The sequence below is a fragment of the Electrophorus electricus genome, chromosome 26, assembly GCF_041902795.1.
Source record: "Electrophorus electricus isolate QZ-2024a chromosome 26, ASM4190279v1, whole genome shotgun sequence".
Classification (NCBI taxonomy): Eukaryota; Metazoa; Chordata; class Actinopteri; order Gymnotiformes; family Gymnotidae; genus Electrophorus; species Electrophorus electricus.
In genome coordinates, this window is record NC_137522.1 from 11,757,736 (window position 1) to 11,785,318 (window position 27,583).

The window sequence follows — 27,583 nt, forward strand, 5'->3', positions numbered from 1 at the left end:
TGCTGGTGTTTACTGGTTGTTGGTCGCAGGGGGCAGGCACTGTCCTCCGTGCCGGAGGAGGAGACACCACCTCCCTTCCAAGTGCTCTTTGATTGCCACATGAACAATAACAGAATATTTATGGAGGAGGAGAAGCTCCAGGTTGAGCAGATGGCATGTGACCCAGGGTCCCCACTCTCACGCAGAGCCTCCTTTCCACTAGCACAGCCGCTCTCTTAACAGATGATCTGCAGCTTTCAGCAGCTTTTTTACCGCCTCCACACTGATCACTGCTTTCTTTGTGAGGGTGCTTTTACGGAACACACGTGTCTGTGCATGCATATCTTATGTTTCCACAAGCATATAAGGACCCCGATAGACCCCTGAGTGGGTCATTTTGCTTTCCTGCTATTTGAAACGGATGATTATCGAATTTGTGACCCTGCACACATGGATCACATGACCGAACGTGAGCTTTGGTTGGCTTCATGTCCTCATCTGTGCACATTTGGTGAATAATCTTGCCCTCTCTCAAGGATAGTAATCCTGGACTATCTGATGAATCAAAGTTTACTTTTGCTTTTTGAAGCTTATCACATCGGACATTTTTTGACCATGCAGAGAGAATTCACGTCACTGCTTTGATATTGCAGAGACCCTTGCACCAAATTACAGCTTCTTTGCATTGAACTAGAGAGACTTTGACAAACGCAGGCCATGAGGTCAGCATGTATGCATACAAGGCATCTATGAAGAACAGAGCCAAGCAAATATCACCTCTATTGCAATCAATTTTAATAAGATATGAAAAGCAAAATCTCATTTAACCTCTTACGTTCCAGCTTATTATTTATGGGATAAATAATAACTTTCATCTTTTTCAAACATAGCAGTTTCATACATATGCACTCTCTGCTCCAGGATCAGCACTAGTTAATAGTAGTGACTAGTCACTAGTATGTGAGGATACACATTGAAGGTTCACTTTGTCCAGCCTTCCCCTTATTGCTAATATATTTCTTAGTCAATACTTGTGTGCGTCCCACATCAATCTGCACTCAAATTCACAAAACCTCTCAATGGAGTCCGAAGAAGCATTACAGAAAAAGTTAAAGTGAAAAGTTACAGGTACATTTCACATTAAGCCCACAGTAAAATTGGTCCTTATTCCCTGCCATATCTTTATTCAGGTTGTGGCAAATGGACAGAAAGCCCGTGAGTCTACACACATAGAATAATACCAACCAGAACTATTCCAGAAACCCCCCAAGTTTGGTACCCCAATAGTACCAACCAGGAACACTCCAAGCATCACAGCAGGATGCACTGTGTGGAAAAGTGTCGTTTATCTCTTATTTCATAGAAAGTGCAATAACCCCCACCAACCAAAAAGGTCTTAAATGAAAAATAAGTACCTGACAATAAAAATGCACTGTGTGGAGTGGACTTCAAGGTTTGCACCATAATCTTTATGCGGACTGAAGACCACAGGAGGCTGAACAGAAAGCATCAGTAAACAGCAAAGACCCTGCGAAGAGCGTAAAACGTTTACTGAGATCCAATACTGGCTTCAGTTCAAGTTCCACTCGGGTCCCTGCAGTGCTATAATGTGGTTGACAAAATGCATGATCTCATACTTTTACACAGGATTTGCAAGGTCACATGTCATATTAACACAATGGGCATATTATGCATACTGTTTGACCCCTGATAGGACTGCTTCACCTCACTGTATATCTACTGGGACATTTAGGCCAAATTAAGGAATGCCTGGGTCATGTTGCTGGCCTCAGCAGAACACCCCACTGTACAAACAGTTCTCTAAATGTTATGGAATTTTGTTATGTAAGAAAAAGCCCATGACTTTACTTCCCACTGAGGTAGAAAAAGCTGTTTACTTCAATCTTTTTTTTAATTATTATTACACATTACAATACAGATGCTTAATTATAAAATGTAATTATAAAATGTATGCACATGATTCTGTATGTCACTGAATCCCATACATTTCTTGTTGTTGTTGTTTTTTTTTTTGTGGCTTTCTTATGGTTTTTGCCACATATGTTATCAAACAATCCATGATTGCCTCGATTCTAAAACGGATCTCTTCAGTTCAGTAAAAGTGCTGCACTTCAAACCAAAAGTAACCCACCAGCTCTGGCTCTGTGTATGGGAATGCGTAAGGGACAAGTGGCCTCTCCATGGCTCAGCACTGGCAACTCCATTCTGAGTGCAAAATTTGACCAAGAATAATAATAATAAGACAGCAGCACTCTGCGAGCTGTCCCTCGCAGTGCCCTGTGCGTCTGGCCAGAATTAAGCCTCCTATGGGCTATTGTTTCACTCTGACAGCTTTGTAGGCCAGAAGTCTGCCGTGGATAGCACTTGACTCTGGGCATTTCTCCACAGAAAGGCACAGAAGGCCAACCAACACATCATAATGAGAGTTTCTGTACTCTGGCTTACTGATGTGTGGTGGCCTGATAAACCTGTTTTGATTCTGACTACAGCTTTAATTGCACTGGCTTTGTTTACTTGGTGAGAGTTAATGGTTAGGTTCTAAATCTTTTATATGCCACAGGAAGCATGACACAAATATATCTGCAAACAGAAACAGGTCTGATTTTAAATAGATATATACCCAAAGTGAGAATCAGAATCATGCTGTAAATTTAGATTGGACTGATACTGCATACCCTGTTTAATAACTCCACATAGACTGCTATTGAGTGAGAGGATGGGTGAAAGATTATTAATAGAGCTGGTCATGAGTTCAGCTTCGCAAAGGTACACTATTGCTAGAACGTGCATATTTATGACTAAGGAATGAAGAATATTCTAAATCTTTGAGGATCCTACTTTGAAGTATTTCCCCTAACATTTGACATTAGTTCTCCCCATGTTACCTATAATCTATTATTTGCCCATTCTGGTTCCTATTAAGGATCATTTCTATTAATATATCGTGCCATGCTGATGGCATAGTGTGTTGGAAGAAGTGAAACTACATGCTCTGCCCACTATAAACATATTTAGTAACCCCCCCTTCTCTGATCATGGGTTTCACACTTCTGGTTTTCTGGGTATCTGAGCTGACACATTCTGAGTATCTGGTTCTGGGTAACTGGGCAACTGTCTGAGCTTTAGTTCTCTCCCATTGCTAAAACAGTTTCCATGGAAACACCTTTAGTCTAGAGTTCTAGAAGTGTAGATTATTTGTTCTATTGTGGTTTTACGCATTTAAAATGCAGATCTCACACAGTTTGCTTAAGGGTTTGGTGTTTCATTATCCTAGATGGTAGTTCTTTTTTTTGTTTAATTTTCTTTATTTCTGTGCAGTTGTTGTGCATAAAAGGGATAAATACTTGAAAAACATTTAATTTTCTGTAAAGCTTGGTTAGAATGGTCTGCTGGTGTAAAATATTCATATCGACTCCAGAAGATTATGGTATTAAAATACTAAGACGAAGCCGCACTTCGATTGTGACTGACACTTAAAAATATTGTATACCATCAGTGCCATAACTATGATCTTCTGCCACTGTGCAAAATGAAATACGACCAACTTCCAAGTCCAAATTTGTATCTGGCATTTTCAATGAACAACCAAACCATTAAGCCTCAACTGTCTTCAGAAGTAAACATCCAGTTCAGAAAGTCTGCCTAAGTCAGCCAGGTGCCTGTGTTTTTCTCTACTCTTTGGAGCTCTGCTTGTGTGCTTGAAATGATTTAGCATCTTCACAGCTACCACTAGTACACCACAGAATGCATAAAAATTCAGACTCCTATAACATTAACCTAGATGTCTATCTACACTGCCTATTTAGACTGCAATAAAAATTACTTTATATTTAATTATAACTACTAGCCAAAAAATAATCTATCGAATGACTTTCATGTTTTAGGATTTTTGAGTCATAAATAGAAATAATGTTGCATCAACTATTTGTCTATTTGTCTACCAAGGATGAGACCCATGAATAAGAGTCATAAATGAAATGTGTAAAAGAATGCATCTTTAGAATGTTTCATGAGGGATACTGTTAAGTTAAAGAACTAAACGCCTCCCGCGTTACGTCACCTCAGCAACTACAACTACAATCCACTCCCCACTCTCCAAATGCACTTTAGCCCCGCCTCCAAAGCCCCTTCGTCTCAGAGGAGGCTGCCGTACACATTGTAAAATGTTAACATAGCTGCCCAACAAATAATTGGAATAAAAATAATTAAATGTATAAATAATGTACAAACAGAAGTTGTCAAATGATGAAAATCAAACTTAAAGGACAGATTTAGACAGCGCTTGTGATAAAGCTAGGATAAACAAAGATTAAAAGACACATTTACGCTTGACAGGTAGGTATCTAGCTAATTATCTATTAAGCTATTGCTATTAATGGAGGGATGGACAATTTTCCAGTGATGCTTATCTATCTACCATTGCTTTTCCGAAGTTCTTGAAGCCGTTCACTGATTGCCCTTGACCGAGTGAGAGCATACGCGTAGCAGTAGGAGGCGAGTTACCTACTGCTGCTTTAAATATTGGAGTTCAAATGTTCATATAAATCTGATACGATACAAGGGTGACACCTGCTGGTTTAAACTTGCCATTGCTCGACGAGTCATTCATTTTAAATTCAGTCTCTGTTCAGGTTCCTTTTAATTTATAAGTTACAAAAACTTTTAATTCACTTGCAGTACACGGATGCAGAATATTTACAAATACATGGCAAGAAATAATCGAATATGAAGTAAAAATTGATACCTGTATTGATACAATGTAGGTAAATAGGTTTGAAAAATAAAATAAAATAAAAAAGTAAAATAATTTTTTGCTTGTCATATGGTTTATTGGTCTATTACCATCTGATCTTGACTAGCTTAGTATAGCCACACTAACTAGGCACTGGAAATGACTGATTTTGCACATGAACTTATGAGAGAACGTTGATGATATTTAATTATCATTGTGCGCTTGCTATACAAAGAAAAAAAGGAGAGTAAAAATTGCACTCATGTGGGTAAAAGTCATAGCCCAACATTCATACAGCGTAGACATATCTTTCAAAATGGTTTATATCTGTAGACATAACGCTGGATGGATAGATAGAGATAGATAGATAGATAGATAGATAGATAGATAGATAGATAGATAGATAGATAGATAGATAGATAGATAGATAGATAGATAGATAGATAGATAGATAGATAGATAGATAGATAATGGTGTATAAGCGAATCTGTGTAATGACGATTACGCTGATATCGTGTAGACGTCATTCTATGATTTTTTTGCGTCAAATAGTTGGGAACACGAGCTTAGTGCCAAGGCTGCTGGCAAGCTAACATGTTACCATTATCAATTAAAGATGACGAATATAAACCAGCAAAATTCAATTTGCTCGTCAAAGTATCCGGATGGTTCAGGTAATGTGAATAAAATTTGTTTCATTTTAGTGGCTTGTTAAATAAAACCACATCATCTCAAGCTAGTTGTCCAGCCAAATGGTTAGTATGCTAACTAGCTAGCTCGTCTTTTCAACTGACTGCAGTAAATTTAGCTAGCTGAGTATAAATTCTCCTGTCTCTTTAACATATATAATTAGATCTAAGCGCAACTGAATACGTTATATTGATCATTGCAGTGTTATAAGTTGGCGGTTATACGTTTTGTGGGTCTGCAGTTGGGTAGATTACTCGGTAGCTAGCCAACAAGTTACACTGCTAGCTAGCTAACTTACCTAACTAGTCTAGATTTCAGCCGATGGTCAAGATAGTGTCTAAACACGCTGGCTGGCAAACTGCATATGCATACCCACCTTTTATCTGAACTAAAGGAACTGAAAATGTGATTTGGCCATTTGCGGTATACGGAAACGAACACAGCAAGCTATCGTATAGGTTTGGCTGGCTGGATAGCTAACGTTGTTGTGTGTGAGCTAGATGGCGAACCCATTCTTTGGGCGAGGTGTTTCGGGTGAAATGACATCGCTACTGATCTATCCTCTTTCCTCAGATCGATTCTCGCTGACAAGACCTCTCGGAATTTATTTTTCTTCCTGTGTCTGAACTTGTCATTTGCCTTTGTGGAATTACTGTATGGCATATGGAGTAACAGGTAAGAAGAGTGGTTCTTTAGCTAGCTAGGCTAGCTTACTAGCCGAAACAGACGTCGCTAGTAACTCAGGATATGCCACGTAGGTCTAAACGTGAATGAATCAGTTTTGTTTGTAGCCGGCCAGCTTGGTCAGCAGACGTAGACGTTGCTTGTGTAGCACAGAAAAAGCGATTTCTTTTTTGTTGTATCAAGAAATGTACGACAAGCGATAAGACCTTTTGAATGTGTTAACTATAACTGAGTTGGGAACTGAAGAAGCAGACGTTTGTGATTAGGAATCAAGACATATTCCAAAACATGTGCTCGCTTGATAAATTATTTTTGGCCAGAATACCATTAATGTTAAATCTTTATTGATTTTCTTGATACAAAAAGCTGTGTAGTTTTGAAACAACTCAAGTGTTTTTCTCTCTGTTTCTCTATCCCCCGTCATCCCACATCATATCAGTTTAGGATTGATATCAGATTCTTTTCACATGTTCTTCGACTGCACTGCACTTTTGGCCGGCCTTGCAGCATCAGTGATATCTCGGTGGAGGTCTAATGACTCCTTCTCATATGGGTAAAACCTCAGACAGATTGTAGCATTTTTGTTTTAACCATGATTTAATATTTAGATGCTAGTTTTGTTTGAAACTAAATTTGAGGAGCATGTGTATTTTTCTATTCAGTGTCTAAAAGATGTGGAAGTTTACTGCTGTGTTGTATGAGTGCTGTATTATGCAATTGCTTTAGTGGCCTCTGTTCCAAGTTTTTGCAATCACATGCTTCTGTTTTGCAGCTACGTCCGAGCAGAAGTGCTGGCGGGCTTTGTGAATGGCCTGTTTCTCATATTCACTGCCTTCTTTATCTTCTCAGAGGGAGTTGAGGTGAGTACACTCCTCGTCTGTGACAGTGTTCACTTCCCAGTTTGCTGGCTGGGTGTTTGGTTGACGCGTGGTGTGTGACCGCTCTTATTCCTCTCCTGCTCCAGAGGGCGTTAGAACCTCCTGATGTGCATCATGAGCGCTTGCTGCCTGTGTCTATAGCAGGGCTCCTGGTCAACCTCGTAGGCATCTTCGTGTTCCAGCATGGGGGGCATGGACACTCTCACGGAGGCGAAGGTTTAGCACCTATCTATCACCTGGCAAACTCCCAACACTGGCAGGTCACAGCACTGCACAGCTTAGTGGCTTTGCTGCTCTCCCCCATGTGACTGAACATGATAATTAGCCAATGAGCCAACGGAACTGTGCATTTCTGCAGCCTGTCAGGAGAGTTTGATTAATCCTCTCTTCTAGGCTGCCTTGGAGAACTACCTAACAATTAAGGTCCTGCTCAGATTGACCTTGTATGGCTTCCAACACCAGATTAAGTCTAAGCCCAAACTAAAAGGGATTTATTTTCTGTGGTAATTTAGCCAATGGTATTACAATTGAGTCCATCAATGGGTCCAATTCAAATCCAGGTCTAATAGTAGTGCTTTGCCACCTTGCTTTGGCATCTTGGTTATGAGTCTCTGAATAGTGAATAGTGCACTGGTCTCATTTCTCATTTGTTTAGGTCATGGCCACAGCCACTCTCTATTCAATGGCACTGTGGGCCACGGCCACGATCACGGCCACGATCACGGCCACGATCACGGCCACGATCACGGCCACGATCACGGCCACGGGCACGGCCACGATCACGGCCACGATCACGGCCACGGGCACGGCCATTCACACCAGGAGCCACACTGCCATGGTAAGGCGACGGAGCTGCATTCACAGAACACGCAAATGTGATTTTTTAATTTTTTTTATTTTTAAATTAAGTTAATAATTACAGTAAAACCTCCATCCCAGAAGTCCTGTGATGACCATTAAGCATACACACCGAGTTGTGACATTCTGGTTTGGCTCTGTGGTTACAGAACAGTACATATAATCATGGTTTGTTTCCTGTGTGTCTCTCATCTGTTGTTTATTTACTTTATATAAATCAGTGTCTTTCTTTTTCCAGATGATTTCTCACACACACCAGGAAAAGGGTCCAGCCAACAGATTTTGCAAGGTAAAGCACTCATGGTAATGCCTCTGTTTACCAACAGATGGCATCAGTCCTCTCATTTGTTTCCTAAAATGCTGATCACAGTGCAAGTGCACCATGCAGTCAACTTGGCTTTCCATGCATTTGATATGAAAGGTTTGCATTTGCAACAGTTCCATCTAGACTGTCCTCTATGGCACGGTTTGTAATGTTAATGCTTAAATGTTCCCCGGTGACATGAGAGATCTCCCGCAAGTGCGCTGAGTGGCTAAGACAATCAGAACAACCTGAAGTAACCAGTAAGGATTAGTCGTCCTGTGACCACTTTTATTATCGTGAGATAAATTGGATGATGGAGTTTTATTTGTAGCAAGGTGATGGGTCAGACCAGCCCAGCAGGCCGACCTTTGGCCCATGTCTAACTGGGTTAACGCTGACATCTATAAGAGCAGAGGAGCACTGTCACTTTAAAATTCTTTGTATGAGCCTGTGTGGGAAAGGAGCGGAGAAGAGAAAGTGAGTTTGTCCCCTGCACCCTGGCACACAGAGCGAGAGAATGGGTCCTTTGGGAGGCCTGCTCAGGGGAATCTCACTGGGGGCAGGGGGGCATCGAGCGGTAGGAGGAGGAGGTGACAGTGCAAAAGGTTACAGTGTCCTTCCATCCTGGGTTTTGCCTTTGCTGAGAGACCTTTGCGCCTTTTGTCTGCCCCCGTGATGAATTGAGAGTCAATTTTGTCCGCCCTTCCCGAAAGCCCTCAAATCCTCTCCATGTTCCTTTGTGTCTGACCATGAAGAGGATTCTTGCTTCTGAAGGCCTTAAGCATTCCTGTTTGTTTTGCTGGTGGTGCTCTCGGTGCACTTGGATGGGCTTTTTGTTTAATTTGGGCTTCGTTCACTCACTGTGGTTGTGCATTCTGGGAAAGTGACCACAATCATGACATCTTCCTTTTAAGGTGGTATTTATTACTACCCATTTATTTTTGACATTTGTCATAGTGCAGATATCCATATAACTGTCTGGATGCAAGTTATTCCCAGTAGTGCAAACTGCAACCTTAGCATGACATGCGCATGACTGGCTGCTTCTTGCTAGGCTGCTGATTCAGGCTAAACAAATTCTGGCAAGGCTGCTCCTGGTTGTTTCACACGCAAAGCTACAATACAAGGTTGAACAACCTGATCTTTTTTAAAAAAAATCTGAATCTTTTGAAACGGAGGGTTTTATTTATAGAAGTCAAGTAAAGTGCATATGTGGTGTCTTGCAGGAGTTTTTCTGCACATCGTAGCGGACACGCTGGGCAGCGTTGGTGTCATCATCTCAGCATTCCTCATGCAAAAGTACAACCTGATGATTGCGGATCCCATCTGCTCCATGCTCATCTCCATTCTCATTGGAGTCAGGTGGGAACACAACCCCACTTACAGCCCCACAAACAAATTCACACCGATACCAGAACATAGTGCTGGTCTACGGAAGTTTTAAAAAACAGGCCAAATGAACTACACAACCTTTTAAATGAATAATTGCCTTGAGCTAAGTTACAGCATCTTTTCCCCGTTTTTTTCTTTTGCCTTTTGAAAGCGCATTTTCAAAAGTGAATTTGGTTGACTGACTTTATTTAAAAATTAGAACGTTGTTCAGTTAATTCCAGAATATTTTTGATATATTCATGCTTCCCAAGTTCAAATTGGTCGTCATAAATTCATTCGGCTTGAATGACATTGTCATACTATTAGTGACTCAGAATGAGATCTTTTTGTTTCATGCACGTGTTTGTGGGTTCTACGCCCAGCTATTCTAAGCATCGGAGTTCTTTGTAAATTATTCTGCAGTTAGACCTCCTCCCTCAGCTCCACCCAAAACCCACAGCAGCACCTAACGCAGAGCAGGCAGAAGCCACTTCACAGTGGACGATCTCCCAGCGGGCTCTTCAACGTCTACCTCAGACGGTTGAATTACAGGACAAACACACACACAGGGCGCAGCAGGGTGCTGTCACATGTGGTAGTAGGAGTTAACTCCCTTATCTGCTGTTCTTCTAACTGCTGCTGCTGACAGCCAGATATCTGCAGGTGGCATCTTCTGCTATGCGTTTGAGCCTTGTCCTGTTTAGCTGTAAGATCTTATTATTTTCACCTGAGGAAAAATGTGCTTGAGTTTTGTCTGATTACCTTGTTTCGTATAAATACCTGATGAAGATGAACTTGGGCTGTGGAGTATAATTGAATTCTTTCACTTGTATCAGACCAGAGTGGGAGACTGGAAGTCCTGTGTAAGTTTGCATAGCTGTGAAGATGTCTGTGCCCAGCATGAACAACATAACTGAGCTTGAAAGAACACAGTTGTGATGGGAGAGAAGGGGTTGCCTCCTGCAGATGCATGGAGCAGAGCAAACTCTCCTGAACATTAACCCCAACCCCCTTGCTCGAAGCTTTTCTTCTCGTCCCTCTGGAATGTGGCCGTGATCAGTGACTGTTACTTTAAAAAATGTGGGAACAAAGGCATCTTTTTAAGATGGATTTTCCCTCCTTTGTAAAACGGAGAGAGAGAGAGAGAGAGAACCCTCTCTCTCTGTCACTGAGACCCGGCCTCCTTGCTTTGCCTCCTTTTTCAGTAGCAACTTGGTAAATTCAAAGAAATTAACTGTTCAGGTGGTTGACAATAAAACCCGGCCTACCGCTCATACCTAAAACTTGAAGACACTTCATTTCACTGCACACACTGCCTGAAGAGTGGTGCTCAGCATAGTCAAGCTTACAAAGCTACACAGCCAGAGGAGGCAATTAAAACTGGGCTGAATAACTAGAAACGGGTGCAAATGAGAGAAAAGGTATTGAGTGCCCTGTTACACTGCTGAATGCACATCTTGCTTTGAGGCATTTTAGCAAATTCCTTTGAGGATGTCATGAGTTGAGGGGAGGTAAAATTTCCTCTTTCTGATTTCAATTAGTTTCACTCTGTTGGAACTATTTTAATTAATTGTTCCAGTCCATATAGTAACTTTCTCTGTTGACTATAGATGGCACTACCTGTTCCATGGCATCTCCTGAAGTTTTTTTGTTGAGGGTTTAAGACTGTTGTGTAAGTGTGCTGTACTCCACTCAGCTTCTGCCTCTCATTGCTGTTCATTCTCTTTAGGATGTTTTCAGTAGGTTGGAGTCATTTGTCATTTGAATGTTCTTGCACCATAATGACTGGAAATGCCTGTGGTCACTATAGTTGGACTCCAGAATGGAGGTTTTTCTTTTTGGAGAGCTACAGCCTGCGTTTCTCCCTTGAACCTCTTGCAAAGAGTTTGATGGGCTCCACAGAGACACTAACCCCTCTTGCATTCTGGCACTCTCGCTAGGCTACGGGGCACATTTGCCTACCTCGGCACACGACTTTTGAATGCATCACCTGGTGATGGCCCTGTGTGTATGCAAGCAGCCACGAGTGGAACTCAAGCCGATCTTGGGACCGAGTCATCCAGCCATGGGGGAATATCTGGGATGTCTGTGGCTGCTGAAACTGTGTGTGCTGTATGATTAGTGTGTAAAGCAGCAGTTAAAGTGCACATAGAGGGCCCCTGCTGCCGTGACCCCGTAGACGTTCTTGAACCTTATGGCTTTCTAAGGTACTGCTAAATCGCTTTAAGACACAGACTGAAGCCAAAGGGTAGGACATGGAGAGAAATATTAACATTTGTTCTGCATTTCCTAGATGTGCTTAGTTGTGAAGTGTTTGGCTGACTCCTGTTGACCGTTTCAGTGGCTCCATAAATTCCACCCCCCACCCCCCTTTGGCTACTGCCTAATTAGCCTTGCCTTAAAGAACAGGATTGAGAATTATGGTATTTGAATTAATTGCTTTTCTGAAACCCTTGTCAGGAACAAGCTGTTTAGTTTAGATAGCCTTTAAAACTTTACACTGCTCTTACTGAAATCTACAAGCTAAACTTTGCAAGCAAACAAAATGGATATCTACAGCAGGCAGGTATGTAGACTTTGGCTTTGGGAGGGTCTAGTTGATTTTGTGTTTGTTGTGGGTAGTTTACGGTCTGATGAGATGGCATGCCACAGCATGCTGTTTGATGCCAGCAGCACCAGTGTCTAATGATAGGCTCTACCCAGCTGGGGCTTTGAAATACGTGGGTTTCCATTTCTGTTGGCTTTGACCAGTGACCACGCTCAGGCTGCACTTGTAATCCCATGGTGTCCCCTGTAAAAGACTAAGGCATTGTTTCCCTGGCAGGGGTCAGTTTCACAGAAGCTTTCATATTTCATTTATATTTGGTCTGTTGATGGCTTGAGCATTTTTGAATGGTCATCTATGAATGTGTAATGGCATGATCTGGTTAGGAAGGTAGATTTATGGAAAGCCTTCGTTTCTAAGCATCAGTATAAGATTCTGTCTCAGGTTTGGTTCCATATGAAGCCAAATCCAGATGTTATGGCAATGGCAGACAGCTGTAGTTGTCAAAACTGGCTGACACGTGGCTTAGTTTATTGCATTTAGATATAGCTTGTAGAACAAACAGCTGTACAATAAAGAAACTGTTTGACAGTTCTGCCAGAAAGTCATAGTTATATCTTAGAGAATCGGTGTTTATGCTTAAATGTAAGTTCTTACTCTGTAGTATTTGACAGCTGGACACAGTTTTCATATTTTCATCCAAATGACCATTCGTGAAAAGGAGCCAAATATTTAACTGTCAGAATGTGCATCAGATTTGAATACCAAGTACACATACTACATATAAAGGTTAGACGTGCCAAGACTGTATTGCAGAAAAAAATGACTTCAATAATTTCTACAAATATGTGAACACCACAGGACCTCTTGCACTATGTTGGGCTCCAGTATTGTGTTGCAGTATTGTAATGTCCCTCTTGTGCTGCATAAGGAACCAGGTAAAGCTGAGGGGCATGCATGTTTTAACATTTTGGTGCCTTTTATTTTTAAACTACACTCATTAATTAGGTCTAGCTTTAGTAGTCTACTTTGCACATAAGATGTTGGTTGTTTATTCTCATTTGATGACCCGATCTCTTGGCTAAACATCTCGTAATTATACCTGTGCATACCTTTGAATGATCTTATAATGGAAATACCTGATGTCTGGGAGTTGGCTCACTTGGTAAGATGTAAGGTATCAGCTCTTAACACCTTGACCAGGCAGTGATGGGACTTCTAAGGCTTTAGCCTTGCTGGTGATGTTCCAGTGGGGAGAGAGATGCCATGTGTGTAATTTATGGATTGACTTGCTCATTCTTTCGGGTCTCTGTGTACCGCACACTCCTCAGTAGGCCCCATTACTATGTTGGTCCAGCATGGAGTTGTAAATGAGCTCCTCCCCATATCCTTAACAAGAGTTTAGGTTGACTCACAGTAATGACTTTCTCTTACTATGTGGCTGAAGACTGCAGCTTTTCATGGACATCTACTTTTGTAACAGGCATGGCTAAACTCATCCCCAGCTATTTTAGCTTGTATGCATTATTGAGAATCACCTTGCTAACATGCACAGAACGGCGAAGGTTGGGTGTTGGTTGTGTTTCTACCACCAGCTTTGCATGTAGTCACTGCTTCATGACTCATCTGTTTCCAACCGTCTTTCTAACCTTAATGGTCCCCAGTGACGATTGTCTCTGATGTGAGTCACTCTGAGTAAGGAATGTGGTGCTCAGCTTCCAGTCTGTTGGTCATCGAGAGTGCCCTCCGTCACCACGCCGGAAAGCTGGGAACAATGTCATGATGTCAGAGCTTGGAGGTCCCCTCATGTACCCATTTCCTGTTTTTATTTCGTTGTCCAAATGGGGGGCAGGAGGAAGGAGTGGCCAGGCGTGTCCTGGCGTGTCCTGTATGTATTTGAATGTGGGAAATGTAGGAAAGAACAAAATGATAATCTCCAGAAGTAAACATGGCTAATTGGTGACTGTGACGAACATTCTATCCGTAGCCAAATATTTGCTCTTAACCTATAATTGGAAGCAGATATCTTCTAAATGAATAAATGACCTAGATTTTGAATATTCCATTGAGTTTCTTTCAAAATTGTCTATTTTTCTAACTCATATGATGGCATACAGCACTGGCTAAACCTCTACAACCTTGAGACTCAATGCTTGAAACAGTACTGTGACTTGCCCGCAGACTGTTTTTACAGGCCAGAAGTGCTGAGCTCACAAACTTCTATGGATTACACAGGGGCTTGCTATAATGGCTAATGCTGAGGCCAACAGCCATTACACATTCATTCACATACTGGCAAGAGTGGGTTGTATTTCTCAGGAAGTTCTTGCTCGAGGTGCCTGTTTGGAAATGTCACACACAGAGCCTGACCATACATGATTTTTTTTTTTTTTTTTAAGATTATATTGTTTCAAAACATGGTGTTAACTTTTTTGTTGTTGTTGTTGACATTTTGGTCCTGAGTTTCAAAAAGTTGTGAAATCCCATTACACTGTGAGGGTTTTTTTTTCTTGAGTGGTGGGGGTATAATTGTGGCTCATAAAGCTGGCCACAGTAGAAATACTGATGAGACCATGGTGTCTCCAGTAGTACTGAAAGGAAGAGCATGTGGAGGGGGACAGAATACAAGAGGGTAGAGGAAAGCAGTCCAAGCCCAGCAGCCCTCTGATGGTTCCCATATGTGCAGCTGGGTTTGAGGGTTTGGACGGGAACAGGGATGAAGGCCGTACTGCAGACTCTGCTCTTCGTTTAGGGACGAATAGGTACAGGGCCATATGTGGTTAGCCTGGCACTGGAGCCCCCCCTGGCCCCCGGGCTATGACATCACACTGCAGTCATGCTAGTCACCTCAAAAGCAGCAGTTATACACCACAGCATGACCTCAGCTCCAATGGGTGGAATCAAAACTCTGCTGCTCCAAATGTTCCAGGAGCCCAGGATTTTCAGGTTGGATAACATCAAGGTTGTTTTCCCACTAAGGTTTTGTATAACTAAACAAAACCTTCTCACTGGGGTGGATTAATATACCTTTCTTGCTCAGACTGGTCAGTTGGTTCATAAGAAATGGTGCGTGGCTTCTTTAAAGCCTCTTGTCTTGTTTTGATGTTAACTGTTTCCTTTTGGTACCACACACTTTGGTGTGACATTCTCAAGTGGCCAGGTTATCATATGTCCCGGAAGAACAGGAAGGCCTGGAGGAGGAGGGTGACGCTGGCCCTTGTTTTCCCCTTTAGTATTATTATTACATGCTATCAAGGGACACCTTTTGAAAGCAGTTGAAGATCAGTACCTTTTATGCACCGATTGGGCTTCTTTTTAAAACTCTGGGAAATGGAGGGGGGAATAACATGGACCTTACCTGTTGTGTTTTTGCAGTGTGGTTCCTCTACTCAGGGAGTCCATAGGGATTCTGATGCAGCGTACGCCTCCTGCCCTGGACTATGCCCTTCCAGAGTGCTATCAGAGGGTGAGTGCCCCAGCTCTGTGGAGGGCTCCGCAGGAGAACGACACTTCTTAAAGGGAAACCACCAGTGTGCAATTTCGTCACCATTCAGTGGTGATTTAATTAGATATAAGCAAATTCTGTGAGCATCCCACACCAAAACATTCTGGAGTCACATTAAAAAAAACAATCACGTTAACATCTAAACCATTGAAAGATGAAGGAATTTTGCAAAATTTGTTTCCTTTTAAAGGGATAACCTGCTGGAAGAATGCTAATGGTTTTAGCAGACTGATTATTAATCACTGTTAATAGTGTAACATTAGAAAGGTCTGTGGTTGGTCAGGATACACAATATTTGGTATATTCCAGGTCTCTGCAATATTGCAAAGGCTATATATAAATTTTTTTTTTTTTTTTTTAAATATAAAAATAATTGAGGCTGGCTATACCAGCAGGCTTTCTGGGTTCTAGTCATTGCTAACCTCATTTTTCTAGTCGATCTGTGCTTTTAATCATGACTTGTGGGTTCCTTTTGGGCTTTGCAGGTGCAGCAATTGCAGGGTGTGTATAACTTGCAGGACCCACACTTCTGGACGCTATGCACAGACATCTACATTGGCACTCTCAAGCTCCTGGTTGCTCCCGATGCAGATACCCGGTGGATCCTCAGCCAGACGCACAACATTTTCACACAGGTGAGGGTACACGTATAGCGAGGTCATGAGGCCTGTGGACATTTGTCAAATGTCTGCTCAATGGAACCAGATGTGGAAGCCCATAGCACATCTGACCACACTTGTCAATTAATAAGGAAAAAAAAAAGGCCCAGAAAAGATGCTGAACTGTCCAGTGTTGGTGCATCCCCCACCTTAGAGGACCATATGTTGATGACCTGTTTCTCTGCACAGGCGGGTGTGAGGCAGCTGTATGTTCAGATAGACGTGGCAGGAATGTAGGAGTTGCAGCGGCATGACTCAGGAGTCCAGGGACCAAAGCCACGCGTGCTGCTCTGAGGAAGCTCACCACCAAAACCTGTCCCTCTGTCTCTGTCTCTCTCTCTCCCCATTTCTCTCTGGGTTCCTGCTGCTCCACCACCTCCCTCGGACCAAGCTGGAGCAACTGCAGTATTGTACACTGACTCTTGACTAGAAAAAACAGTCATGAAAACAACTCGCCAAGCATGTGACGCGTCCAAGGGAAACAAGATCTTATATTGTGAAGATCACCAGCACTGGAGCCCTTGGCCAACAGTTCGTTTTCTTTTTTTTGTTTAAGCAATCTTCAAAGACATTTGTCGTCTCGTCTCCTTATGGGGTTTAAATGGGGTTTTAATTTTTTCTGATGTTTTCTTTCTGGTCTGAATATGTACGATGTTCCATGGACATTTGTTTTTTAAAAAAAGAGAAATTCATCTGCTACATTTGTAGCCAGCAGGTGCAGACTTCAGTCACCTGTGGTGTCACTTGCTTCAGCTCTGCTATTGCCCTTGATCTCTCTAAGTGCCTTTTTATGGTGGACCTCAGTCAGTTGTCCAACATCTGGAGTCATATCCAATGTGCTGAGTGAGCATGTGTCTCTCCATGCACACTGGGAGCAGGCTGGTTTTAATGGTTACCATTCCTTTGTAGTTGGGCTGCATCTGTACATAGTATCACATATCTACCCATGTAGTCTCGCGGAAGCACACAAGCTTTCTTCAGCCAGAAATGGATGGACAATTATGAAAAATGAAGTTCATGATTTAATTACCTTCCTGGATTTTTATTAAATAGCCCACCTTTGCCACTGGCCAGTACATTTGTGCAATGTAATAAAGGATATTATGTAAGATTCTAGCTTTTTTTTTTCACCCCCCCCTCCCCCTCTGACAAAGTAGAGGACAATCTTATATGAAGACAAGTTACATCTCAACTTTCAGCTGGATGAAAATGGGTTAGAGATGTAGTTACTTGTTCAGTGAAAGAAACCATTTAAGGCAGTTAGTGGATAATAGCACAAGTAACAAACTGCTTCAATGGATACATTAAGGTATAATTGATCAATGCCTTCATAAAATGGATTTTAGTAAATGCACTACTTTTTCCAGTGCAGTGTTGAACATTTGACAGCTACTCAAATTAAGTGTGTCAGGGTTGTCTGCATACACAATTGCAAAATAACTCGACCCTTAATAATAAATCATGAGACATTTTTGAACAAATGAAAAAACACAATGGAAGCAGTTTTCCAAATGGCACTCACAGAAAATGTCATATAGAGACTAATGAAGAGAGGAGAGTCCCACCAAGCACCCCTAAGGCACATCCAAAAATGTCAGGGACTGGGAGAACAGAATGGAAAACGTAATTTTTCACTGTAGGAACCAAACCATGGCCTAAGCATCACGATGCGGTGTAGTACAAGTTGATATAAGGTCAAACACCTTATATCCACAGGTCAAAAATACACTGTTCATCTTCATACAAATCATTTGCATTTAGGAAGTCATCCATTCAAATGCAGGATTCCAAATTCACTAAGTTACTAATTCAACCCAGATGAGGTCTTTCTCTCAATTACCTTTTTTCATTTTCTTCTGTGTAATTTTATCATGCTGTTCTCTGACAATACATGCAGCAGCCACACATATAGCTAATTAAGTGGCCCTTACTCAAATCCTATAATGAAATGCAAGCTCAGCTCAGCTGTTCCTCTGAGAGCAGTTCTGTTTGACCTGCAATAACAATTATGTAATTCATGTGGTTTCTTTTAACCTCTGGCAGCTCTGGGGTTCAGTTGGATAACCTTTGAGATTTGATTGCTTTCCTTCACAGCCAGTCTCCTGCATGAACATTTGGGTAGCAATTTACCAAAGCCCACTGTTCTCCAGAGGATCTCAGGAGGTGTATGTGGAGCTGTCTGTCATCTTCAAGCTGTTGAGACCCTCAGGGTCACTGAAGAGCTTGAGCATGTCCACTTCAAGAGGGTGGAGGTGGCCAGTGATGAGCATGGAGTGTAGTGGACCTCCCAGATCAGATGAAGCCATCTCACGCAGAGAACCTGCTCGGATGGCCTGGTTATCGTTGCCCACCCTTGCCAGACCTACACATACTGTCTCCTCGGTGATTGCTGCAGTGATGTCAGAGGTGACACATGCACACATTTAATAAGAATCTTGAATCAAATGTTCAAACATTTTCAATCAAGTGTAATCACATTTTCATGCAGTGCTTGACAGATATTTGGTGGGGGGGTTGACCAGGACAGATGGTCCATTTTCTCTTAACTTTTATTTTATTGGTGTTACACTAGCAGTACTTAATCTCAGTTCTTGGTATCTGGTGTCTGTTTGAACATACAAAATTCAGACCCCCCCCAAAAAAAAGAGATTCTCACCCAGTTTCTCTCCTTGCTCTCTCCGGTTCTCTACTATCTCCAGGAGCTGCTCGGCCGCCTGAGCCACAGTCATGAACCTGGGTGGCTCGTAAATTTTACGACCCCTTTAAAGAAGAGACGAATAGCAAGCAGTCAGTTTGTGGCAATGAAAACAAAAGCCATACAAACTAAATAGACTGTGTGTGTTTGTCTCCCCCCTGCTCATGTTCTTATAGCATGAGCTCTGGAGACAGGAAATATTACGTTTGCAGGCTTAAGTGAGATCAAATAACCTCCATGAGGGCTTGGTGCTGTTAATATATTACTGAGCTATAGGAAAGAGCTATGAGTGCTATGAGCTATGACACTATACAATTTGCTTCTCGGCCGTGTAAACATTACTAAAAGCCTTAACAGCATTTTAAAGTGAAAACAGATTATGTTTCATATTAACTGTACATAAACTATGGCCAAAGGTATGTGGACACCCCTGCTAATTACTGAATTCAGTTGTTTCAGCAAAACCCATGAGTAACAGGTATATAAAATCAAGCACATATGCTGAACTTCCACAAACACTGACGGTTGTACTAAAGACCTCAGTGACTTTAAATGAGGCACTTGAATTGTCTTGGAGCAACTCCTCATCCATGAAGCAGTAGACCACACAAACCTAGAGAGTGAGGACACTTGAGTGCTGAAAAACATCCAGCATATAAATCACCTATCCTTTGCTTTATCACTCACTACTGAGTTCCAAACGTCCTCTGGAAGCAACATCAGTACAAGAACTGTGCATCAGGAGCTTCATGAAATAGGTTTCCATGACTGAGCAGTTGCACACAAGCTCACTACATGCATTGCAATGCCGAGTGTCAGCTGGAGTTGTGTGAAGCATGCTGTCGCTAGACTCTGGAAACGTGCTCTCTCGAGTAATGAATCACACTTCATCTGGCAGTCTGATGGATAAATCTGGGTTTTGCAGATGCCAGGAGGACACCACCTGGAATGCACAATGCCAACAGCAAAGTTTGGTGGAGGAGGAATAACAGTCTGGGGCTGTTTTTCAGGATTTGGGCTATGCCGCTTAGCTCCAGTGAAGTGTAATGTTAATCCTGCAGCATACGAAGACAACTGGATGCTTCGAACTTTATGGCGACAGTTTAGGAAAGGTCCTTTTTTGTTCCATTATGACTGTACCCCTGTGCACGATCCATAAAGACATGGTTTGATGAGTTTGGTGTGGAGGAAATCCAGTGGCCTGCATGGAGTCCTGGCCTCAACCCCACTGAACACGTTTGGGATGAATTGGAATGTTGACTGCGAGCCAAGCCTTCTCATCCAACAGTGTCTGCCCTCACAAATACTCTTTTGACTGAATGGCCACAAATTCCCCTCACACACACTACAAACTCTTCCCAAATTCATCCCAGAAGAGCAGAGGCTGTTACAGAGGGGTGGGGGAATGGGGTGGAATGGGATGTCCAACATGCTTATAAGTGTGATGAGGTGTCTACTTTTGGCCATATGGTATATGTCTTTAATTTTATGTCTTCAATTAGGCTGTAGTGGAAACAGGGAACATGCTTTGATTTTTTCCTGTCTGCATAGTGCAGGGTAGCAGGCTCACTCAGTAGGCATTCTGCTCAGACCAAAGCCCCATCCAGCATGTGCTTTTTCCATTTCTGAATAGTAAAAGTACAACAGTATATCTGAGAAAAATGAGGCCACGTTCCATTCTTGCTTAAGAACGCGGTCTTGGACAAAAGCTCTGCTCCCTTCACCATACCGACCAGAACGTGGAAACCATTTGGGCTCACGTGAAATGGGATATAAAATTATAGTGCACGCCCAATGGAGAAATAATTATGGGACACAGTGAAGTAAGCAAGGAGTTAACAACCTTTCAGAAAGCTGGGACATGGTTCATATGTACTCAAGTATCAAAATCGCTTAAAATGTGGCACCACCATGTTGACAGGTCAGTTAATTTGGAAAGCAGAAGACAAAGACGGTATATTTAACTCTTGCTATAAATTACAATTTTTTGTGAGTGCTTGTATGGGATAATTATAACATGGTGCTTTTGGAAGCAGCCCAGGCCGTTACAGTGACAGTAGACCATAAATACAAGTCACAAACTGCCATGTGGGTTTTTCTTTCCCTTTTCTCTGCTCGCCTGGGTCCTGGCCAACAGCATGTATGAATGTATGTTAAGTGGATGTTTGGAATAAACCTCAAACTCAGAGGGCCTCATCTGACAACTGCCACAGACCAGATAAATCAGAGTGGCCCCACTCCCTCCCAGTGCAAAGCATGAAAAAAAAAGAAGCAGATCTTACCTCATTAGATTCTCCGTGGACTGCTCTTTGACTTTGATATCTGTAAGACGGAAGATGAGAGTGATATGGAGAGCGGATTCATAATCCTGTGCCTTCACGTGCGCTGGCTGAGTTTAGTGAGTAGGTTGGTCTTCACTGCGAGCTGCTGTCGTGTGCTGGGCTTGACTAGACACCTCAGATGCAGCCAATTACAGAACAAGTGTCTAAAGTTCTTTGAACTGCAATGACTTAACAAAATGAATACATGCATCATATCTGCTGTCAGAAAACCATTATCTACAGAGTGTTATTTATTTTGTGGTCTCAGCAGTTACAATAACGAGCTAGTGTGATTGTGTATGGTAATCTTTGTCAGTTTGATGAATAGTCTCTGTCTTTTTAGCAAATATAATGATGGATGGACCAGTTGGCATGTGCTGTCTGGTTTCTCAGTGTCTGTCTCTTTTATGGTGTTGAATGAAACTGAGCTGGGAGGTGAGGCATCTAATCTCCACCACTCCTCTTTCTAATGAATAATGATGTTAACAACACTGCTCATGTTCTTTCTTTGGTTTTTCCCCTCTTTCTGGTCCTCCCATATTTCTCTGCACCCCCCCCCCCACCCAGACCGCACCTGGGGACTCCACCCTTCCCAGCCGTTGGGGGCGAACCCAAACCACCGGATCCAACACTTTCACTGCAAGTCATCACGCACCCCCTGCCCCTGGAGACTGAACACTGTGCTTAAAGGAGAAAGGCAGAAAGGGGATTTACTGGCCACACACCAATAAACCCAAATCTCACTCCCCATGCAGACCATCTGCCTCCCCAGCAGAGAAACACTTGCTCTTTTGTGTGTCAAAATTAGATTGGTTTAATGTGCACCCCAGGGATGACACAGAAGGGAAATGCCATCTTGCAGGTTTTTGGGCGCAAAACCAGGGAAGCACCGGGGTCTGCCCTCTCCCTAGACTGAAATCTGGCTTTGACCTGTTCATCACCATGGCGACTGGCACATGATCTGGGGGTCTGCAGCCCTGTAGAAAAATGGGACCCAAGGGACGAACTGGAGAGTCGGGACCACGTCTGAACAGTTATGAGTTTTCCTTAAACATCTGATTCAGGCCTTATACTCTTCATTAGCATGCATTCCATGGAGAGGTGGCTTAGCTAAGTGGAAAAGACCCCTTACCTAGCAGACAGAGTGTGTGCATGCCCATCTCCCTATTCCTCTTGATCTTATCATAGAAGCTCTCTGGTTTCCAACTATCTGTCCAGAACACAATGGATACAGTCTCGCCAAAGTTGTACAGCTAGGGAAAAAAAATACAAGTTCAGTCAGCACACAAGATCTGTTCTCATTAGTGGGCAGTGGTAGCTCAGTGGTTAAGGTACTTGACTTGTAATCAGAAGGCTGCCAGTTCAAGCCCCGCCACTGTTGGGCCCCTCAGCAAGGCCCTTAACCCTCAATTGCTCAAGTTGTACTCAGTTATAACTGTAAGTCACTTTGGATAAAAGCGTCAGCTAAATGCCATAAATGTAAATTAATATTTGGTTCTGATTGGGGTGCTTTAGGATTACTGTGGATGTAGTTAACTGGACTGCAAGCCTGCTGCAGGGAGATCTGTCAAAGTCACTTTAAACAGAGGCATAACGATATCAATACAAGCTGTATCAACCGTCCACCTGCACTAAAGCTGATTTTGGTTACAATGCCCCCCCCCATCCATCCACCCACCCACTCCCCACACATTTGAGGGTGAGATTTTGGACCTGACACTGAATGGAGGGGAAAAAAAGTGGTTCTTGTGCATATCTGTCCGTTCTTGGGCTGCATTGTAGTCATTGTTCAGTATCCCCTGCGGCATAAAGTTCAGGTGTGGGTCCGACTGCTGGAGCAGAGCAGTGACATAACATGCTAGCCACAAGGTGCTTCCTGTTATTCAGTGACTGGGCCTGTAGGCAGAACTCCAGAGCTGAAGGCTTTTCTTCACACAGCAACAACAACAACATGCACTTCTGCTAATGTTTATCTTTTTGTGCCTGTACAATGGACACATACACAGGCACTAAAAGACATTAATTCACAATGAGCAACGATGCAATCCCTGTGGTAAATCTTTTCACACAAAAACTGATGTCAGACAAGCTAAAAAACACACTTTTTTTGGGGGGGGGGGGGGGTACAAACTAATCTATCTGAAGGCAGCCCCTCTGGGTGCAACCGACACTTAATTAAAAAAGCAAAAGGTCCGCCATTCTGCCATCGCACGCCAGCGAGTCTTTGTTTTGCAGATCACTTCCAATTAGTGTTTGCAGTGTTCCCCAGAGCAGAAGTGGTAATGATGTCCCTGTTAGGCTAATGCTATCATAGCTAATCCCTAAACAGCTAACGGAGGCTTCAGTGCTTTAGTTAGGCAAAAGCCCCTTGGCTGATCTACAATCAGTTCTACTTACCAAAATTCTGCTGAGAGATAACATACACGCACAAAAAAGAAACACAAAGCCATTCTCAGGTCAGTGGGAAGAGGCACTCTGAAGAGACCCATGCCGTGGCCCTGCGGCAGAGCCGTGTGTGGGGACAGCTGGAGTCTCAATCTGCACAATGCCACTCTGACAGCTCAATGCCGGAGTGCGTTATTGATGTGCCGGCTAGGCATGCTTCTACGCTCCCTCCTCCGTTCACGTGCTCCGCCCGCACGCCGGAGGCCTGAGGCCTGTGCTCTGTTTGATTCCGCTCGGGGGGTCAGGCAACGGATGGCTACTCTGACAGCCCCCTCTGATCTTCACAAGTGGGTGTGAACAGGGTGGGCTGGTGAGTGGGTCGTAGTGAAGACCTACCTGCAGTCCACAGCACCCCACTGCATTCAGAATGGAGGCATTGTGGATGACACGGTACTGTATTCCTGCATTCACTGCTCTTAGGACCAGGTCACTGTGGGTTGTTGCTCTGATAGACAGAAAAAGAGTGAAAGTACAGTTTATACAGCCATGCTATAATCTAAAAACAAAATGAATGAGGAACCCAAGCAAAACATCAGCAAACCATCAAGCAATCAAAGTACAAATATGAAAAAAGGTTTTTAATGATGTCCAAGCATAATAAAAACAACCTGAGTATTATTTACAGTGCAGAAAAAACATAAATGACACCAAAAACACAGAGGCCCTGTTCTCAAAATATACCATTAAACTTTATTAAACCCAGACTTTCTTCAGATATGGAAATACAGAGCATGACTCCCCATGAAACTGAGAGGTTTTTGAACGGCAAAAAAAAAAAAATGCAACCACTCAGCAGACCTCTATGTGACATCAAGTAGTGGACCAGGAGCACACTGCAACCGGTCCACCCTCCCAGAACATTCCACGTTTCCATAGTGCTCATACTATTCTCTTAACGAGGCCAATCACCACAAGGCCCCAGAGCCTGACCACTGAACCGCCCTGTGGTGTTCAGTTCAGGGTTCTCATCTGACCACATGAACTTAGAGAATCAGAACAATTCCCATTACGCGTGTTCCATCATAGCGGGACTCTACAGAATGTCCATGGGACGTTGGTGCTGATGGCGATAGGCTGCACTGACAGGGCTGTAGCTGTGTGTTGAAGGTACGCTCTCAAATATGTTCAAACCTCAAAACTGGGCTAGAACCCATTTGAGTCAAATAAACAAGCAAAAACAAGATCAAGACAAATGTGCAATAGAGAATAAACATTATGAAGTGTTTTAATAGGACAAAAGCAAACTTAAGCCTATTCACAGGCAAATGACTGCTTGTACCACATTCATGATAAAGCAACAAACCAACACCTACTTTCAAATAACCTTGCAACTGAATTCAGGCAAATTTAAAATGCTATTAAGACAAAAAAATGTCTCTATCCCATGGCTTGCATCATCTAGAAAAGTGGTGACGCTGCACTGCAGGAGGGTCACAACAAGGTCGGTTTTATATCTCTAACATTTTGATTGTCCCTGCTGCAGCTTATGTAGGGCTTATCATTGATAATGGTGAGTTAATTCAAGTATCCTAAAGCAAGCAGAACCCTCTAGTGCCATGGAGAGTAGCCAAAGACTGGCGTTCCAGAACATAGGTTTCCAACCTTGAAAAGAATTGCATAAAAGAACAAAGATTCTGTAAAGAGAGCCACCAAGCTCTGCCAAAATCAAAAGCCAAGCATCACAACCTAGCATTGCTGGATGAAATGAAATACGGTAAAATATGAGCCAGTTATGTTTTACCATGTGCACCGTGGGAATCCTAAGTGAGAAGGCAGAATCCTGAAGACCTTATAACTAACTGGATAACATGCCAGTTCTCACGTTGGTGTCATTCGATTTGACATGAAAGGTTCCAAACTAGAAACTATGGGACATCACAGCTAACAGAAACCTCAAAGGACGTTTTGCCTCCCACAAGATGAGAGGGAAAGTTAAGCCCAGATTGTAAACCCAGCAATTAGTGGGTAGGATAGCTGTCTTTTAGGAATACCCAAACAGTGCTCAATTAGCACAAGAACACACTTTCAGAAAGCAATGGAGAGGCACTGTGACTGCAAACAGGTGTTTATTCAAACCAGTGAAGATCTGAAACAATGTAAAGTGGTGTATCTGTATCTCAAGCTGTGCTTCACCAGTAAGCAGCTTGTCACAGTATCGCCATCTTACGCAAATGCAAAATAGGCCTATGGCTATACATATAAAGTAGATCTCAATAAAAGAACCAATAATTTAACAAATCACATTTATGATAATTGCGCAGCTGTGATGGCTTACTGTGCTGGGTTAAGGTGTGAGGATAATGCTGGCATTTCAGTGTTCAACGTCAAAACAGTCATCAGCAGAGAATGGGAAGAGGCAGCCGAAGCTGCATTGCCTAGCTGGGATTTAGGCGAGCAACACTTCACTTATGACAGAGCACTACTAATCTACTAAACCACAGCCACTCCTTACGAACTCAGACCACCAACTAAGCTGCATGTAACTTGTCGACACCGGATGAAAGTTAATGAAAGATGACACATCCTTTAAAGCTACATAAAGAACGAGGCAGAGCTGGTAAATAAAACACAGGAAAAGGCTCTAAGATAATGACTTAACATGTCAAGAGTCTGGAGACTTATCTCCCTTACCCGAATGGATCACCCACCACCAGAAAGGCCACGTCACTGACATCAGCGCCCTTAAGGATCTCATCCGCCGCCTGCTCCACCATATCTCTGTCTGCCAACAGCAGCTCACGACCATAGAACTCCTCCTGCCAAGACACATACAGGCAGCAGAGCATTAATAACAACTAACACTTGAATTATAGCTTTATTGATTTATTTGTGTACACACTGCCTGTTGTGTTGGTTAAGCTACATAAGGTAATGAACTACTACGCTGGCGACACGGAGGTAGTCCGCTAACGCTAGCCAGCCTACCAGACTGCTGCTTCCTTACCAGTGCTTCCTTCCCGACGGTCAGCACGGACGTGTAGGCTTCCAGATAGACGCGAGTACATCGTCGGATAACTTCTAATCCTTTTACAGTGATATCCTTCACATCACCAAGACCAAGACCGATCAAATAGAACATTGTTGCATTTACATTTAATAGCACGCGTATCCAGTTATAGACTAAGATACGCGTTAGCTAACTAGCTAGCTATCCAAGCAAGGCAAACTATTATTTTCTTGACATTAGATACCCTCTTTGGAGCACACCAGAAAATCATGTCATTACGCTCGCTTTTTTTAGACCAGACTCAACTACGATTTAAAACGGAGCGCGACAAAGCTTAAAAACTGGGAATAGCGGTTTAAACCTTCCACTTCAACGAAGATCACGTGACTCTGCTAGAACGACTCGCTAACATCCGACCTGCCGTAAAGGCGAGTCGTTTTACGGCAATGTCGCGATCTTCATCATGGTTTGGTGTGCTAATGCAGGCATGAGGGGACGTCGTGTGTAACTGAGTTAACTACCCGCAGCAATGGATTTAAAATCCGAGACTCTGCTAATATCGATATGAAAGCAGCACATCTCACACTCTATGAAATTAATCTCGATATTTGAAATATTTTCTACGAAATATTGTATCGATTGATTAAAAAAAAGTGTGAAACTTATGAAATTCAGTAAATGAAATTCAGTATCTTGATGTGATGTGATGTGTGTGAAAATAAAATAACATTTACAATAACTGAAAATAAATCAGCATTTTGTTACAGTGTGCATTTTTTGGTGTATGTTTTTTATGTTTGTTGTGAACCTGATGTTTCTGGATGTTCTTTGCGATTACTGGCAGTTGATGTGAACGTCATGATTGACGTGCTTGTGAGAAATGTCAGTTTTCAGTGACAGCAAGTGTGCAGTTTGAAAGTGTAGTGTCTGAGATTCTTCTCACTAGTAG

The 27,583-nt window shown here is 42.7% G+C and overlaps 2 protein-coding genes across 6 annotated transcripts; one reads left to right on the forward strand and one right to left on the reverse strand.

The window, feature by feature from the left end:
• Window positions 1-5,070: 5,070 nt before the first annotated feature.
• On the forward strand, window positions 5,071-17,335 carry slc30a7 (solute carrier family 30 member 7). 5 transcript variants are annotated; one of them, XM_081708309.1, is made up of 11 exons: window positions 5,074-5,406; window positions 5,996-6,097; window positions 6,546-6,659; window positions 6,879-6,966; window positions 7,071-7,200; window positions 7,640-7,822; window positions 8,081-8,131; window positions 9,373-9,508; window positions 15,438-15,528; window positions 16,053-16,202; window positions 16,618-17,335. In XM_081708309.1, the coding sequence occupies exons 1-11, from the start codon at window positions 5,327-5,329 to the stop codon at window positions 16,654-16,656; spliced, it is 1,164 nt and encodes a 387-aa protein (XP_081564435.1). In that variant the 5' UTR covers window positions 5,074-5,326; the 3' UTR covers window positions 16,657-17,335. The 5 variants fall into 5 exon arrangements, with proteins under 5 accessions (XP_081564436.1, XP_081564435.1, XP_081564437.1 ...); XM_027005557.3 differs by having other exon boundaries at window positions 5,234-5,406; window positions 16,416-17,335; XM_081708312.1 differs by having other exon boundaries at window positions 5,268-5,406; window positions 6,551-6,659; window positions 16,416-17,335.
• On the reverse strand, window positions 17,248-27,339 carry dph5 (diphthamide biosynthesis 5). Its single transcript, XM_027005558.3, has 7 exons — window positions 26,632-27,339; window positions 26,319-26,443; window positions 24,024-24,132; window positions 22,375-22,495; window positions 21,204-21,243; window positions 18,883-18,986; window positions 17,248-18,615 (listed from the first exon to the last, which is right to left on the reverse strand). Exons 1-7 carry the CDS (start codon window positions 26,764-26,766, stop codon window positions 18,383-18,385), a joined length of 867 nt encoding a protein of 288 aa, XP_026861359.2. The 5' UTR covers window positions 26,767-27,339; the 3' UTR covers window positions 17,248-18,382.
• Between the last annotated feature and the right edge of the window lie 244 nt (window positions 27,340-27,583).